Here is an 18,584-nt window from a genome sequence, read left to right as displayed (position 1 = left end):
TGACACTGTCCAGTTGCTGAATTAGTCAATCCAGGAACTGCCACATGCCTGGACTTTTAGTTATCAAGTTTCCCAAGCCTAATGATTTCAAAATTACTTTAAAAAATTATTTAAATGGAAGATAATTACTTTACAATATTGTGATGGTTTTCTGCCATACATCAATATGCATTAGCCTTCTAGAATAATTCAGACACATCATTTGAAGAAATCAGACATTTATTGAGTATATGTTTATTTAATAACACCACAGAGTGAAAAAGATGATATGAACTCCCCCCAAAACAGAACAAAGCAACTTGCCATTATTCTCACATTATATCTGAATCTATAATCTTGCACTCACCTTCTCTTTAATAAATGTCAAGACACACAAACTACTTGGAGGAGGATATCCAATTTATCCTAAAATCATAATATTTTAAGGTAAAAAGCTGTTTAAGAGTAGTAATTGCTACGTATCACAGTATAGCAAAATGCCTTCTTGCAGCTTTAGAATCATTACTACTCAAAATATTAACACATTTATGCAAATATTTGTGAAAAATGGAAACACCTTCCAGTTTCTGATTTCAGGAACAGGTGCAAACCACCATCCCCTTCACAGATCTTCTGTTACAACATCCACCAAAAGCCCCTGGCCCAGCTCTCAAATACTGACAATGAATGCGATGCATGTGTGTTCTGGTGAGTTTGAAATGGGTGACAGTCGACAGCGAAGCTACAAGACCTGAATTATTTTTGCATAACACCCCAATATTCCCTGAAGAAATTTTATACACAGATTGAAAACAGCTATTTTCCATCATAGCCAAAGTCAACTTATATTTTAAATGGAAGGTACACTGTTGCTTCTCTTTAGTTTTTACAAGGACTTACTATGATGTTGTATATTTGAATATGCTTACAAATTCAGACAGTATATGTAAACTACACATCATCAGAGGCTTCACATCAGTTAAGTTGGTATTAAAAAGTCTGACCAGACCTTCCAAATAGCATTCACAGCATTAAAAGTGAGATTTTCTTTCTTCTCTCCATATCTTTTCGAAGGCTCTCTTTTGTTTGAAAACTGGAGTTATAGAAAATTCTTAAAAAATAATCCCATTAGATATTTGGAATTATTGGTGGAAATGAGGTGACAATAGATATTTTACATTTAGAAGTAAGTCTGACATTGATTTGTAATCAGTTTTAAATTGCCTAGTTCAACATGCTATTCCATGTTCTTATAGTTCTGTAATTGCTAGATATCTAAATTAACATCATATTCATTTTTAGGTAAAAAAAATCCTTGCACCATATTTTACACTTGCCTTAAGTTCATATAACTTAGTTTTAAAAACCTAGTTTCATGTTCAATGCATCAAGAAACAACAAACATCAGGACAGTTAAACCAGGCTTTAACAGGCAAAAAAGGGTTGCTTTGGCAATGTATAAAAGGATTAACTGTTACAGTACTAGTCATTATTTAATCTACTTTAATTAAATATTAAAATGCAATAAGGCAATTGTTTAAGACACTTGAAGTTACATTTAATAAACTGATAACTGTTCCTACACTGACACACTGTGCACCTACCTTTCCTGACATCGTGTGCCCCTACGTTTCTTCTGTTTACTCTACGAAATCAAAAAGTTAAAAACAAAAAATTAGTGGTCTTGCTAAATCACTACTGATTAACACTAAGATGTTTACTCCTTACAATATAAACTTCTGAAAAAGAAGACACTGACTACCCTCTTTTAAGGTTTTTCCATTTAATGTACTCCTGTTTTATCCTGTTCTCTTGAATCCCTTCCTAACACTCCACCTGGAAGAATGCCTATTGAGGAATCAGTGGATGTGATGTGTGATTTAAACTGCCACTCAAGGCAGGGCAGTGGTTCCCAAACCTGGCCTCCTATCAGTATCATCTGGGAAAACCAGATAGATTCCTGGGCCCCCTTCAGATCTAATAAGGTTATCCCCTCCACCCTAACCTCCTGTATGATCTATGTGGTCAGTCCTGCATAATCCATTATCTGGGAGGACTAAAAGGATGTCAAAAAGGAAGATATTTGTCATCCTGTTTCCACAGGTCTTAGGTCACAAACTGGGATCCAACATGTAAAAAGAGGAAAAAAAAAACTACAATGTAGAATCATAGCACTAAATCATCAGTGAGCAGAGTAACTGGGGAAAGACTCTACTATCAACAAATCAAACAAACAAATTCAACAGAGGTAGCCTGGCTGCCCCTTCCATGAAAGCCGCAGGGCCACGAACCGAAACAGGAAGGCAAGCTGGCAGCGGTCCAGGCTAGGGGGCTGCAGCTTCAAAAGTGACTGTCCCCACACCACTCCCCTCCCTCCTGCCTTCTCTATTCCCCACTCTTGGCCACTCTTCTCTTTCTCTGCCTTTGGCCATTCTCACTCTTATTCCCTTCTATTTCCTCACTTCTCTCACTTCCTCTCTTTTCCTTCTTCCTCTAATCATTCATTTACATCATACTTTTCTTCACTTTCTCGTCCTTAAAAATTCTTCCTTACACAAGCTAAGCAAATTCACACTGGAGATACAATGCACGTCAGCAAACATTCAGTCTAAAACAGAATGACCTGTACAGGAGGCAACAGGGCAGCCCAGAACTTCAGCAGCAAGGCTGGAGGGGCATAAGGCAAGCCACGCAGCTAACCCATCCTCTCTTCTGGGTCTCATAGCTCCATGACTGCCGAGTCTCGTGAGGCGGGAAAGGCACACTGATTGTTCGCAAACTTAGGGTACAGAAAAGGTGAATGATATGCCCGGGCCCCCTAACCAAGAAGAGAATGCAGATCCAGTTCAGTTTGGTTTTCTTTCCTTTATACCAATAACATTCAACTTGAGGCAAAATGAGAGAGCAGTGAAGCAGTAATACTGTTTCAGGCTCTAAAGTATCCAAAGATAACTGGGTTACTGTATATACATTATGAACTACTCTTCCCAGGGGGAAAAAACAAAGTATGTATTTTCTTAAAATGTAAATCACAATATATATTTTCTAAAGGTATTTTCCAAGGTTTTTTCCTCTAAGATGGCAACTTCATATAAATGAAAGTTGACTACATTATAAAGTCATTCCACTTTGGTAACACTGTAGCCCAGAGATAATTCTGAGGTCAGAATTTTTCTAAGACATAGACTCAAAGAATATATAATTCAAATACACTGCATAGTTATATTGTCTTAAGGAAAGAAATATAAAACATTCTCTAAGCTGCTCTAGAATTTAACCTCACTAATGCTGAGAAACTGCATTTCTTGAAACTTCTCAAGCAAAAAGTTTATCTAAACTCAGAAAATTCATTTTAATATTGTTAAGGACTTTCTGTGATATCCTAAATTTTAGGTAAAAACAGTCCCTCAGTGGAGAGTTTTCACCATAACCCAATTTATGGTAAAATGCTAAAATTAGGTCAGGACTGAATAAACCAAGTGAAGAACTTTCCAACTGACCCCACAATGGAGAGTGTGATGGTATAAATAAGGCACACGTGTGAGACCACAGCAGACAGTCCAGTTAAACTACGACACACTCTACCCAGTCTCCATCATACTAGAGCCCATGGGGCCAAGAGTCCGTTCACTGAGAAAATTAAACCTAAGGAGCTTCCTAACAATACAAATTCATATCTTGTAAATAACCCCAAGTACTTCCATTAACATTTCAGAATCACATTTATAATCCACCAACTGTGCTGAGAATTATGGTCCTAACTTCAGCCTTCAAGTTGGCAGAATGATTTCCAGTGGTTCCCAAACTAAATGACACCAAAATCATCTGAGGTGCTTATAAAAATAGAATCATAAGGTGACTTATTTTGGCACTCTTATCATATGGGAAATGTGCCTTTGATATTAACTGAAGCCAAAAGGGGTACAATGTCATTGTAGCTACCAAAGTGTTTATACAGGTGAAATGACATGATGACTGGCTTCTTTAAGATACATCAGCAAAGGAAAAAGGGACAGATAACACAAACGTGGCAAAACACTGACGTGTTCCATCTGGACAAGGAGGCCCACTGTCCTGTTCTCTCCACTTCTGTGTAGTGTGCAGACCCAGCTGGATATGGCATAGCAGGGTCTTCTAAGGTGTAGCCCAGGCCATTCTCGTCAAGGCCCCCACAAGAGCCTAATGTGCCAGGCAGCCAAGGGTCTCCTCCGGGGCCATTAAAAATGATCCTATCTGCTCCAAACTTCGAAATTCTAGGGATCCCATTTTTTATTTAGCCAATTCAATCTCAACAAGTTCATGAGTTCTCATGTTCACCGTGGCATTCCCTAAGTGCTTCTGTCCCATGAGAGCTGGGCTGGTTGTCAAATTCTGATTCGTCTTCCTTACACCTTCCTTTCTCAACCTGTCCCTGACTGAACCGCGCCAGACAGAAGCCAGCTCTTCTCTCACATCCCCACAGAGGGCACTGTGTCTTCATAAAGCCAGTCACCACTATTTTAGGTACTTCATAAACGACCAGAGAGTGGCAGTTTTCCTTCATGATTTTCTCTTCCCTATTTAAGTATTAAAATATCAAAAGGAGAAAAAGAAGTTAACTTCATAGTACTTGGTAAAGAGACATGTGCCCCAGCACAGTACATGCTAAGTACTCAGAATCTATAGTTATATCAGTTAAAGGTCAAAAACACTAAGAAAAGTAATATTTTTCTTACTGTCAAGATAAAAAAAGAGCTGTCTTAAGTGACACTCAAAAAAGGAGGACATGCACATTAACCAAATCAAAACTGTTTTTCCTACAGTCAGATGTGACAGTCTTAAGCCAAATCACCCATGAAAGTTTTCTACTGTACTTAAATTAAGGTTGTATATGTATATTTGCTTCTTCAAAGACATTTTGCAAAGCCACTTTGAGGTAGAAGGGGAAAGGTTTCAATGGACCACTGTTTCCTGCTCCATTATAACTGTAATCATTGCTCACAGAAGACATAGCTTCCGTATTTCGGTCCATCACATTTTCCACCATCACATAAGTGTACTTGTTAGGTTCTCACTTTCTTATCTGCATATTTATTGCTTCCAGAATGCCCAGTAAAGCTGAAATTTTTCATTTAAAGTGATAAAAAATTTTCCTAAAATACTTGCTTAATAATCTTAGATTTGACTTTTGGCAAGACAGTTAAGCACATACAAATGAAAATACTACATTTCACAAATACACACAAAGACTAAAACCCAAACTTTCACTGTTTTTCTTATAGAGCTCAATCTTAAATGTGCAGCTTACATACAAACTAAAAACACTTTTAAACGTGATTGTCACAAAAATATTTTAAACAGAGATGAAATGTATAAAGGCACGCACAGATTGTCAATAGTGACATCAGTTACATCACATTTCTTTAGAAACAGAACCTTTCCTGTTTCTGTAAACAACTTTTTTTCTCACACATTTAAAGTGAGGTTAGTGCTGACATAAGATTATTGCTATACTCACAGTTTGAGTTTCCACTGTGTATGAGGTACATTTCTCCATCCAAACATCCCTACTGCTCTTACCTACTTGAGAGTTAAGAGTCAACCCAAGTCTGTAGGCCATAACCATTCAATAATATTTTTGTCAGTACTGGAATGATACCAGATAACATTATAAAACATCAGAGATCAAAAATATCTTCTTGTTGAGGTCCAAGACTTCAACTTGTTCTTCATTACATGAAAATACAGCTCATTTAACTTCTTCAGGAAAAGAATTATACTGAAGATGAATAATTCCTTCCCGAAAACTTCATCTAAGACTATTCCTTCACAATAGTCTCTGATATTTTGTTGTTTTAATTCATTTGATTTAGCAGTCACCAAGAATCACCTTTCTTTTGGCGGTCTGTCGTAACGGTCTTGTATACTTTTTGTCAGTTGTTTGATAAATATTTTGTAAATTTTTCCACAGTATGTATGCACTGTCTTTTGTAGTTCCAGTTCTAATGGCTTTAGTAAGGAATGGATGCTGTCATCTTCAAAAGAACACTAGAGAAAGAAGATAAAAAGACAAAAATATATATAAAAACTTAACTCTATTCCCAATAACTTCTTCAATCCGCTTTATTGCAACACTCTCCACTTTAAAAAGTCTCATGGAAAGCACGTGCCCAACAAATAATTTCAATGAACTAAATAGAAGACATCTCACAGGAGGCGGGAGGAGGCAGAGAATCCTGTGTCAAGGCAAGGACATGGTCAAGAGCAGAAAAGACCCAGAGATTCTCACAGCTGTGAGAAGACAAGCAACAGGTCTGAAGGTGGCTGAGAAAGACTAATAAAAGCCAAAAAATCACTCCAGTAACACTGGTGAAGCTGGACTGGAAAGGAGTGAGATAAAGAGAGCACAATTCAGGGTTTCCCAAAGAACCCTAGCTGCCCAAGGATAAATGTTTGAGAACTGCAAAGAGTCGGACATGACTGAGCGACTGAACTGAAACACCACGCACTCTTGAGCGAGATTCACAGGGGCACGTGAGAAACTATTAAAACAGAAAATGCACCTGTTGAATGTTGTTTGCCCCACTAATTACAAAATGTACTTTCAGAATCCTTTTTCACTACAAAATGTCTTCCTATCTCAAGAAATATATTTTGGAAAACACTGTAGTAGTAGTAGTAAGTGGAAAAAAAGCTGAGATCTTAGTATTTTCGGCCATGCACCTTTTTGTTATTTGCAACCACAATTAGAAAGACTAAGGGGGCTTGAAAATATCTTACAGGAAAGTTTGAAGTCAGTAAAAAAAAATGGAAGATTCTAAAGGAAATTCAGAACCTGAAATCTAGGAGGACTGCAAATGACCTGAGGTTTACTACCCTGCCACAGAGGGAGAGGAATGGAAGCACCACGCGAATCACAATTAGTGAGTCTGTAGGAAGCTGCAGCCCCTCTATGGAGAACAGGCTGAATTTCAATGCTCATTCAGAACACTGACGTGATAGGGCTGCACAGAGATCCTAAACCCTGGTGCCTCTAGTGCAAGAAAACTAGGATCATTATGCATGAAACCTTCCCTCTTGGGTAATTTTTTCAAACCTAATCCCATGTACTGAAGATAAATACCTTAAGGTATTTTAAAAAATTTAAAAAAAAAAAAATGTGCGGAGGAGAAGAGGCTTAACTAGGAAGAAATGTAATGAAAATAATAACAGCCAGCACTCTGGGATCTGGGAGAAACTGCTGAAAGCTAGACTGGTTAAAAAGAAAGCACTTCCTACACACCAGGCATCAGGCTAAGAGCTTTATATGTAGTAATGCATTTAAGCTTCACTCTGACTTCATGAAACATGACAATTTACAACGAAGCAACTAAGGTAGGGAGAGAGGATTTTTCCAGTTACAAAGCTCTAAATGGCTGAGCCAGGATTCCACCTGCAAAGAGCTTTACAACCACACAGCACTGCTTATCCAAAAAAGCAAATGAAATTGTGCCAAGTGAGTTTCAAAAACTCTGCTGCAAAGATGAAGCTCAGTTAACAGTGGTGAACTGCCATGTGCTGTATACAGATATGTCTCCATTTCTCTGGGGTTAAAAGTAGCAGCCATACTAAAGAAGGTGACCTTCATCAAGGTATAGCGCCTGTATAAAGTGACACTATCTGGTAATTTCACTGTGTACAAAAACATCCTAGGACAACTATGGCTGAGAGGCGAGTAATCCTGGGAAGACCAAACTGGTCTTTTTCCTACTCTACAATGACTGAGAATGAAAATGTTACAAAGCTGTTTAAAAGTTAATTCCCGGGAATACCTGAGGTTCTGTTCATTTCCTTGTGATTTTAAATCCCAGTGTTTGTGGTTAAAAATTTTTTTTTTCTTCACTGGGGAGGTCTTTTGATGAATATTTTCCTGAAATAAAAACAGTGCCTCATGGATTACAGCTCTTTTTGTCCACCGTATACCACAAGAAGTTTGACCTTTAAAGAAGAAGGTGCTGCTGCTGCTGCTGCTAAGTCACTTCAGTCATGTCCGACTCTGTGCGACCCCGTTGACGGCAGCCCACCAGGCTCCCCCGTCCCTGGGACTCTCCAGGCAAGAACACTGGAGTGGGTTGCCATTTCCTTCTCCAATGCATGAAAGTGAAAAGTGAAAGTGAAGTCGCTCAGTCGTGTCTGACTCTTCGCGACCCCATGGACTGCAGCCCACCAGGCTCCTCCGTCCATGGGATTTTCCAGGCAAGAGTGCTGGAGTGGGGTGCCATCGCCCTCTCTGAAAGAAGGTGAGAAATCACCAAATGCCCACCTGTACATACAGAGCCAGCAGTCATGCCCTCCACCAGGCATAAACTCCACAAGCACCCAGGACTGTGCACGCACCTGCATCCAGAGGCTCACCTGCCCAGAGGCCACAGTGCCCTCACCTGACTGCAAGCCTCCTCTTCCCCTACTATGTGCTACCTAGACTCGTCCACACCTTTCCTGGCTGTCTGGTACTCGTCCTTCCAGCTCAGTCCAATGTCAGCTCCTCCGAGAAGCTCTCCTGACACAGATAATCACTCCCTCTTCACTGGCACTGTACCCAGCACACAAACCTTCAGGAAGGTCATGTTTTATATATAAGAATGTCAGCTGAAGGCAGATAGTAAACAGTGAGGCAATGATGCCCACAATGAGATACTTCAAGGCATTTTCAAAAAACAAAACATGTTTTAAAAATACAGGCACAATGGCAGGCAGTCCAATCCTTCAGATGCCAAGTGCCAGCTACATACAGGGAAACTGTGCAGAAGAGGAGGTCGAGTCCTCTACATCTCTGCAAATCTACTGCACCTTATGCAGATACAAGCAGGGGGTGAGGTAAATCAAAGTTAACACAGAAACACCACGAAATCTAATAATTCAAATGAAATACGGAAGCAGAAAATACTTTACAGAGCAATAAAATGTTTTATTCCCACTGTGAATCTGCACTTTTTAATCTTGGTATTTGTATTCACTCAACAAACAATATTTAACAATTATGTATGGACTGTAAAACCTGATTTGCTGGCAGACATAGCCACACATTCACATTTCACAGATGGTTCATATCCTTATGGTTCACAACATTCAATGGCTATGATTAAGCTTCTCTCTTGAAACTTGCATAAATACCTCTCTCTGAACAGTAATTCTTTTAAAAATTATACTTTCCATTGAATAATAGAGAAGATAAAAAAACTAACCAAGCACCAAAAAGACTGATTAACTTCATTAAGTTGAAAACTGGGTAGATACGGCTAATTAATACAAACCGAAAACAACCACTAGTCATTAATTACTTCAGTGTTTGAAACAGTTTTTAAAATAAGATTTATTTCTTAAAAATCGAATGTAATTAATCAGCTTAAAACAAATACTCAGTTTTTTTAAAGTATATACTTGTAAGAGATCAAAGAAAAGATCAAATAAAACTAGTAAGATTTAATTCCTTAATAATGGATTTTTCAAAAAATGCTCAGAGGCAACAAAGAAATCACATTTTTATAGGAGTGCATTTCTTTTCTACCCTGCAAAGTCTCAGAACTCCAAAAGTACCTTTTGTTATTTTTATCACCTCTTGACAAGCCATAATAAAGCATTATTAAAATATAATATTGATTCTGAAGGCATACAAGGTCAGCTACATGAAAATGAACATCAACACTAAATTTTATAATTCTTCAGTGAGTGTAGCTGTATCATGATAAACTGATTATTCAGAAACCCTATCTCTCAGGCTTATAGGATTAAGAAATTCAGAAAAACACTAAAATTGTGTCGTACAATGCTATCAGCACTTTCCCTACCACCAAGTGTGAGCAACACTCATTTCCAGGAGAAAACTTCAGCTCCCTGTACTGCAGATCACCACTTTACACAGCACACATCGTCACCACATCCGGCCCAGTCCAGCCACTGCCTACTTTCACCCATCACCCCAGTTAAACAGCTCAACTCCTGACCTCCTCATGGCTTTTCTACCACCCACACGACGGAGCAACTTCACTTTCACTTTTCACTTTCATGCGTTAGAGAAGGAAATGGCAACCCACTCCAGTGTTCTTGCCTGGAAAATCCCAGGTATGGGGGAGCCTGGTGGGCTGCCGTCTATGGGGTCGCACAGAGTTGGACACGACTGAAGCGACTTAGCAGCAGCAGCAGCAGCAGCAGCAAGACCTTTTCTCAGGCAGTGTTGGTTCTGCCTGCTCACCTGGCAAACTCTTACTCATTCTTCAGGGTTCATTTCAAATGCCTCCTCATCAATGAGGCCTTCGCTGGCCCTTCGGTGCACAGCTTTACACTCTTCCACATCCTAAAACAGTCTGTGTCTCAGGAGATTAGAGTTTAGTATCTTTATTCTCATTGCTATTAATGAGACTGTACTAGCAAATACTGACTGAGATCAGTCATTAGCAAACGCTTAGAGTCTCGCCAATAGGAGCATCAGCTCTTTTGATCCCCACACTTAGGCCAAACCAGCACTCCTGCTACTGATATTTGTCTTCACATCCATATACGATTAGACACAGTCCAGCAGCACAGTGAACATACCCCCTGAGAGATGAATGGTCACATTTAACTTCTCCCCAGCTATCAGTGAATTAGCTGCATGGATAATGCCTGATATACAGCTCATTAAGCAAAATCATAAATCCAATCCTTATTTGGCTTTGCCCCAAGTCTTGGTCCCCAACATACTCAGATATGTGAAGTATAATCATCTCCCCCTGTTAATTCACCTTAACTACATAAAAGCAGACCCAAGGGGAAAAAGAGACAGAAACAGGTATCTGGGGTGACAGGGCCAGAATAATTTTTTCCAAACTCAATATAAAGTTTAGTATTTAAAAAAGAAAACCTCATTTACAAAGGCAACAAAGAAAACAGAATAGACTTAAGATATGTTCAAAATCCACAGTATGAAGAGATCTATTCAACATTCCTGAAAGACACAAATCAAAGACAACCCTTGTTCCTAAGAAGTCTCAACACCATCAAAACGTCAGCAGTCACTAAGTCAACATGTGAAGACAACACACTCCCAACAAAAAAACAACTTTTTGTTAAATGCGTTGATATCTGTGTAAAAATAAAAATACACTAAGTAGGAAGACACTAAGAGGACAGGATGTGAACAGGGAATATTAAAATATAGCACAGGGTATTAAAATTCAGCACAAAGACTTCATACTGAAAACGGTGTGTGTCAGTGCACAAATGGACAGACCAGTGGAGCAGAAGAGAAAATCCAGAAATCACAAATGGAACTTTAGTACATGATAAAGTCAGTATCTCAACTCTTCAGGTTATAGATAACCTTTCAAATAAACATAATTGGGAGAAGATGGCCACTTGGAAAAAGATCACATCAGATCTATCCCTTACTCAAGAGTAAATTCCAAATTGAGCAGAAGACTAAATGTAGTAAGTGAAACAGTATATAGGTGAAACTTTCTGTAAGCTGAGTATAGGTTAAGGAAAGACTTTCTAACTATGACTTTTTTAAAAGGTTTTAAATTTGATTACTATTTCTATAAAAATTTCTATAAAAACAAACAACTCTGAACGACAAAAAATGCCATAAACAAAGTCAAACTGGGAGAAAATATTTACATCAGATATAACAGAAAAAGAACTAATATCTTAAATACACAAAGAACTTGCAGCAACTGATGGGGAGGCGGGAAGTAAAGTATGAAAGTCTCACATGGTGATGACTGTACAACTATAAATATGCTAAAAACCACCGAATAATTTACACTATGAGTGAAAAGGATGGCATATAAAATATGTTAAAAATAAAGTCATTTTAAAAAATCAATAGGAGAGACCTGAAAGAAAATTCACTCCAAAAAGATGTAAAAACCGCTGTTAGATACATGAAAAGATGTTCATCTCACTCACAAGAGAAAGTGAAATTAAACTAAGATTCCATTTCTCACTTATTAGCATGGCAAAAAATTTTCAAGGTTGACAATACACTCCTGTGCATAACAGGCTTCCTCATGAACTGTTGGCAGGAATGCAAATAATCCCCACGTAGGGGAAACAGGTAGTAACTTCAATTAAAATTATCCCATGTCCAGGAATTTACCCTAATTAATACATTGCTTTTTCCTTCCTTCCTCCCTCCCTCCGTTACTTCTTTCCTTCTTTTCTCTCTCTCTCATTCTCTCTTTCCCCCTTTCTCTTTATTGGCCCACCTTGCAGTTTGCAGAATCTTAGTGCCCCCAAACCAGAGATCTAACCAGCGCCCTGGCAATAAAAGCATGGAGTCCTAACCACTGGTCCACCAGGGAATTCTGCTGCATTCTTATTCAAAATGTTGGAGAATACCAAAATGTTCAAACATAGGAGAGTAACTGAATAAACTCTAGTACAGGCACAAAGGGGAGTATCACACAATGGTGTAAAAAAAGTATGAGGAAGATATTTATCAATGCCCAAACTTACAGAAAATTGTAAAACAAAAGCAAAGAGCAAATAAAGATGAACACCACCTTTCATGTAAGAAAAGGGGACTTACAAAGCATACGTGTACCTCCTCATCTGTATAGGAAGGACATATCAGAACATGAAACTGGTGACTGGGGCTGGGACTTGGGGTAGAAGGCTGCGGAAGGAACAGGTTCTGAGTAAACCCTAATACAGCTTTGACTTTCTGAAGTATATTAATATTCCTCACATCAAATTGAACTGAGGACTTCCCTGGTGGTCCAGGGGTTAAGATTCTGCCTGCCAATGCAGGACACGGCTTCAACTCCTGCTCTTGGTAGATTCCACATGCCATGGGGCAACGAAGCCCGAGAGCCACAACTACTGAGGCCCCTGCTCTGGAGTCTGTGCTCTGCAACAAGAGAAGCCACTGAAAGGGGAAGCCTCCGCACGGAAACCAGAGAGCAGCTCCCACTCACTGCAACTAGAGTGAGCCCTTGTGCAGCAACAAAGACCCAGCACGGCCAAAACGCGATTAAGTTCTTAAAAATTAAAGTTAAATCAATAAACATGAGAAAAAAACTTAAAACTGAAAGCATATGGAAATACATGAATCCAACAGTATTTCAAATGAATAAATAAAGACACTGACAGGAGCAGAAAAAAACCAATGCAAATAACGTCTGAACACAATAGAGAACATACACCCTCATCCAGGGGTGGGGAGGGCGGGAGAAGGGCTGAAAACAAACTGAATGCTTACAGCCGGCTAGCTTTTCAAGGAGAGGAGTGGGGACAGAGGTCCAAACGGAGCATTTTCGAAATTGTTTTAAATGAATTACAGCTTTAAGCAAAAGAGGAAAAGTTTTCGTTTGGAGCCAGGATTCTAACTGGAAGAAAACAGAAACCAAGTAGAAGAGGAAAGGAAGGAGCCTGGGAGAATGCAACTGGGCGCACTGGTGTCAGCACAGGACTCTGTGTGCGCATGTGCTTGCATTTCTGTACTTCCCAGCTCTGCTGCTGAAAGGGCTTGGAAGGGAAGGCACCTTTGCAGCAATAAGTATCAGAGTTCCTTAGAGAGAAAACTAATTTCAGGGCGAGGGCAGGGAAGGCATAATAAGATAGGCCTGGGATATTTTGCTCACCTCCTCTTTGAGAAGGTACTCAAAATAATGATGGGAATGTGTCAAATAAGCACAAGAGCTGGCCAAAAGGGGCACCCCAATCACCAAATTTGGCACAACTTCAGCATCAATATAAATAAATTTGAACACTGCATTATAATTTGCTGAAAAAAATAGTATCAGTGAGCTCATACTGATAATGCATAGGTCAGTAAGTGGGCAAAAGGCAGTGCCCTTCCTTACAGCAGAAGGCCAAGTGCCAGAGCTGTATGGGGAGGGCGTGGTGGGGCTTATCACTGATGACCTAGAGTAAAGGATATGCAAATTCTCTGTAAACCGGGGAGTATGTCCACAAAAATACTTAAAAAAAAAAAAGAGCTTACATTTCTCAATGCTTCATAAATAGCTCTAAATGCTGGTTGCTTATCATCATGGTAAACACCTCTGTTCCCATGGAGAATAAAGATTCCTTCTTCTTCAGCTTCTTGGCAATTGCTTCCATATATGCAATGATCTGGACGATAATTCCATTGGCAAGGAAAAACAAAAAGGCTTTCTATGCAAAAATAAAACAAAGAAGTAAACACACCCTAATTCCACAGAATTAACATTCTGCAAAGATTTTAGACTTAGTTTACTCTGTTTTAAACATAAACAGTGATGACTTAATATAAGCCAAAATCAAATATATGTATTTTTTTCAATTTTGACTAAATACTATGTTTTTCTTTTTTACAAAGAATAAAAGAAATTTTTAAAATTACCTGGATTATGAAAAAATATGATATTCAACAGATCTTGATCACCCCATGTAATGTTCAGTTTGTATTTTTTAAGCAGTGGCATCAGTATATCTCCCCATCGTAGTCGCACGGTGGTCATATCATTCTGTTGGTAAATGCATTAACAAATTTCTCAGACATCCAGGTTAAAAATGGCAGCATAATGACAGTTCCTCATTCTTCCCTTAGCAATCGTTGCAGAGCAACAGGAGATGTGTAAACTTCTTTTGTTACAAAACAATGTGACCCTAACTGAAACCTAAATGTGAGGAAGAATGAACAACAGCTCAAGCGGAGAGATAACAAAAGATATCCGAAGCTGTAGGGAGCCATGATGAAACTAAGAAGTCAGGAAGAAAAGGGAAAGAGAAAGGAGGTGGTGGTTTCAGTGATACAACTGCCCTCATCTTAAAAAGCACAGAGTTTCAGTACCTATGTCTTTGTAATACAGCTGTTGAAGATTAAAGGTGTTAATATATAAATGAAAAGTACTAGAAGCAGTGGGGCTTCCCTGGTAGCTCAGACAACAAAGAATCTGCCTGCAATGCAGGAGACCAGGGTTCAATCCCTGAGTCAGGAAGATCCCTGAACACAGGAATGTCTCCCCACTCCATTATTCTTACCTGGAGAATTCCATGGACAGAGGAGCTTTGCAACCTATAGGCTATGGGGTCGCACAGAGTTGGACACGCTACTGCTGCTAAGTCGTTTCAGTCGTGTCCGACTCTGCGCGACCCCACAGACGGTAGCCCACCAGGCTCCCCTGTCCCTGGGATTCTGCAGGCAAGAACACTGGAGTGGGTTGCCATTTCCTTCTCCAATGTATGAAAAGTGAAAGTGAAGTCAGTCATGTCCGACCCTTTGTGACCCCATGGACTGCAGCCTACCAGGCTTCTCCATCCACAGGAGTTTCTAGGTAAGAGTACTGCAGTGGGTTGCCATTTCCTTCTCTGGGAGTGGGACATGACTGAGTGACTAACACACACACAGGAGCAGTACCTGGCACAGTGTTGGTTAGCTCTTATCACCATGATCACTATGACTCTTAGACTGATTTGCTACTCCTTTATAATTGGCATTTCAAAGAGATCACTTGAAACTGATAAATAAAAAATAGATACTGAATTTAATCAGATGCCTTTTCAGCCTCTATGGGATTACTCATAGCTCATTATTTTAAAACTCAAAGTCAGATACCTAAGGAAACAACAGAGTTGAAAGAGGGCTGGGGATCATTTGAATCTGGGGTGAAAAGGGGTGGAGTTGAATACTAAGTCTTTTACACAAATTTGACTCTTGGAAACTCTCCAGGTTTAAACTCAGTACTTTTCAAATTATAGTTTGCAACATGCTGATGAGTGAATTTTTCATATCCTCTGAGAGATTCAAGTACAGAAACTCAGAGTAAGATTTAGAAACTTTTATAGCAATTTAACAGGGTAGTTTTATATCTATTTATTTTAGCATTTTCAAGTAATTTATTTATATTATTTTTTACAAAACCATTGGCTCAAGACAGATTCCAAACAATGTTTAAAAAAGCACTTTCCTTCTTCACTGATCCTATCTCCAGATAGTCTGAAAACAATTGTTACAAGCTATTCTGTTGCTGCTACTACTGCTGCTGCCAAGTCACTTCAGTCATGTCCGCCTCTGTGCAACCCCATAGACGGCAGCCCACCAGACTCCTCTGTCCCTGGGATTCTCTAGGTAAGAGTACTGGAGTGGGTTGCCATTTCCTTCTCCAATGCATGCAGGCATGCTGAGTCGCTTCAGTCGTGTCCGACTCTGTGTGATGCCATGGACAGCAGCCCACCAGGCTCCTCTGTCCAAGGGATTCTTTAGGCAAGGATACTGGTATATATAATAAACTCAATGGAGGTATAAGCAATCTGTCCTTTGAGAAGGAAAAGTAAGAGTTCCTAGGGGAAAAAAACTACATATTTAAACTAAATATAATCTATTATAGTAATTGTATTACCTTCTTTCTCAGGATGCAATAAATACAGTGACTATACACACACACACACACACACACACACACAATCTGGAAAATGACTGAAACAAATTTTACTTAAGGAAATAGTAAGAAAACAATTTATTGAAAGGATAACTCTGTAGTGAGTCACTGATCATGTTAACTAAATGTTCTTAGGATCTGAAAAGGAAAATATGAGTTGATCAACAAGGACCAAGACCAGCAACACATTCAATAGACAGTACTGTTGGAATACCCCTTGTATTAAGTCTTCACTAGATTTTACTTATTTTAAAAAAAGAAGAAAAATACACCTATTCAAAGAAACACATCTACTCAAAGAAAAAAAATCTTTATTATGCAAAGAAAAAGTCCTACCAGAAAAATACTGGACACTTGTTGAGGATATAACCTAGAATATCCAAGACTAAAAAAGCCATGAAAAATGAGTTTAATAAAGAGGGATTATAAACAAAAAGAGTTTAAGCCAACAGAAACAGAAAAATAGCAAAGAAGAAAAAGTCAAAGGAAATGGACATACAGCCATTCACAAAGGAGGAAACAAAAACAGCTAAAAATTGTATGAAAAGGTTTTCACCTACATAGGCAGTGTAGTCAGGTAAGTAAAAATTAAAATACATGAGGTGTTTTTCAGCCATCAGTTCAGTTGCTCAGTCGTGTCCAACCCTTTGTGACCCTGCGGACTGCAGCACACTAGGCCTCTCTGTCCATCACCTACTCCTAGAGTTTACCCAAACTCATGTCTATTGAGCCGATGATGCCATCTAACCATCTTATCCTCTGTCATCCCCTTCTCCTCCTGCCTTCAGTCTTTCCCAGCATTAGGGTCTTTTCAAATAAGTCAGCTCTTTGCAATAGGTGGCCAGAGTACTGGAGTTTCAGCTTCAGCATTAGTCCTTCCAATGAATATCCTTTAGGATGGACTGGTTGAATCTCCTTGCAGTCCAAGGGACTCTCAAGAGTCTTCTCCAACACCACAGTTCAAAAGCATCAATTCTTTGGCACTCAGCTTTCTTTATAGTCCAGCTCTCATCACATCCATACATGACTACTGGAAAAACCACAGCCTTGACTAGACGGACCTTTGTTGGCAAAGTAATGTCTCTACTTTTTATTTTTTTATTTTTTATTTATTTATTTGTTTGTTTTTTATTTTTTAAATTTTAAAATCTTTAATTCTTACATGTGTTCCCAAACATGAACCCCCCTCCCACCTCCCTCCCCATAACATCTCTCTGGGTCACCCCATGCACCAGCCCCAAGCATGCTGTATCCTGCGTCAGACATAGACTGGCGATTCAATTCTTACATGATAGCATACATGTTAGAATGCCATTCTCCCAAATCATCCCACCCTCTCCCTCTCCTCCTGAGTCCAAAAGTCCGTTATACACATCTGTGTCTTTTTTCCTGTCTTGCATACAGGGTCGTCATTGCCATCTGCCTAAATTCCATATATATGTGTTAGTATACTGTATTGGTGTTTTTCTTTCTGGCTTACTTCACTCTGTATAATCGGCTCCAGTTTCATCCATCTCCTCAGAACTGATTCAAATGAATTCTTTTTAACGGCTGAGTAATACTCCATTGTGTATATGTACCACTGCTTTCTTATCCATTCATCTGCTGATGGACATCTAGGTTGTTTCCATGTCCTGGTTATTATAAACAGTGCTGCGATGAACATTGGGGTACATGTGACTCTTTCAATTCTGGTTTCCTCGGTGTGTATGCCCAGAAGTGGGATTGCTGGGTCATAAGGTAGTTCTATTTGCAGTTTTTTAAGGAATCTCCACACTGTTCTCCATAGTGGCTGTACTAGTTTGCATTCCCACCAACAGTGTAGGAGGGTTCCCTTTTCTCCACACCCTCTCCAGCATTTATTGCTTGCAGATTTTTGGATCGCAGCCATTCTGACTGGTGTGAAGTGGTACCTCATTGTGGTTTTGATTTGCATTTCTCTAATAATGAGTGATGTTGAGCATCTTTTCATGTGTTTGTTAGCCATCCATATGTCTTCTTTGGAGAAATGTCTATTTAGTTCTTTGGCCCATTTTTTGATTGGGTCGTTTATTTTTCTGGAATTGAGCTGCAGAAGTTGCTTGTATATTTTTGAGATTAGTTGTTTGTCAGTTGCTTCATTTGCTATTATTTTCTCCCATTCAGAAGGCTGTCTTTTCACCTTGCTTATATTTTCCTTTGTTGTGCAGAAGCTTTTAATTTTAACTAGGTCCCATTTGTTTATTTTTGCTTTTATTTCCAGTA

General features: G+C 39.1%; 1 protein-coding gene across 2 annotated transcripts in view; it reads right to left on the bottom strand.

Moving 5' to 3' along the window:
• Positions 1-201: 201 nt before the first annotated feature.
• GXYLT1 (glucoside xylosyltransferase 1) overlaps positions 202-18,584 on the bottom strand; it is a 54,932-nt gene continuing 36,549 nt past the window's right edge. For both annotated transcript variants that reach the window (XM_069584595.1, XM_069584597.1), the window contains 3 exons: positions 14,303-14,426; positions 13,922-14,094; positions 202-6,006 (listed from right to left, as the gene is read on the bottom strand). In XM_069584595.1, coding sequence (XP_069440696.1) covers positions 5,845-6,006; positions 13,922-14,094; positions 14,303-14,426 — 459 coding nt within the window. In that variant the 3' untranslated portion in view covers positions 202-5,844. The remainder of the gene's footprint in view (positions 6,007-13,921; positions 14,095-14,302; positions 14,427-18,584) is intronic.

Source organism: Ovis canadensis, chromosome 3 (assembly GCF_042477335.2).
Source record: "Ovis canadensis isolate MfBH-ARS-UI-01 breed Bighorn chromosome 3, ARS-UI_OviCan_v2, whole genome shotgun sequence".
NCBI classification, from domain to species: domain Eukaryota; kingdom Metazoa; phylum Chordata; class Mammalia; order Artiodactyla; family Bovidae; genus Ovis; species Ovis canadensis.
This window is presented reverse-complemented; position numbering and strand designations above follow the sequence as displayed.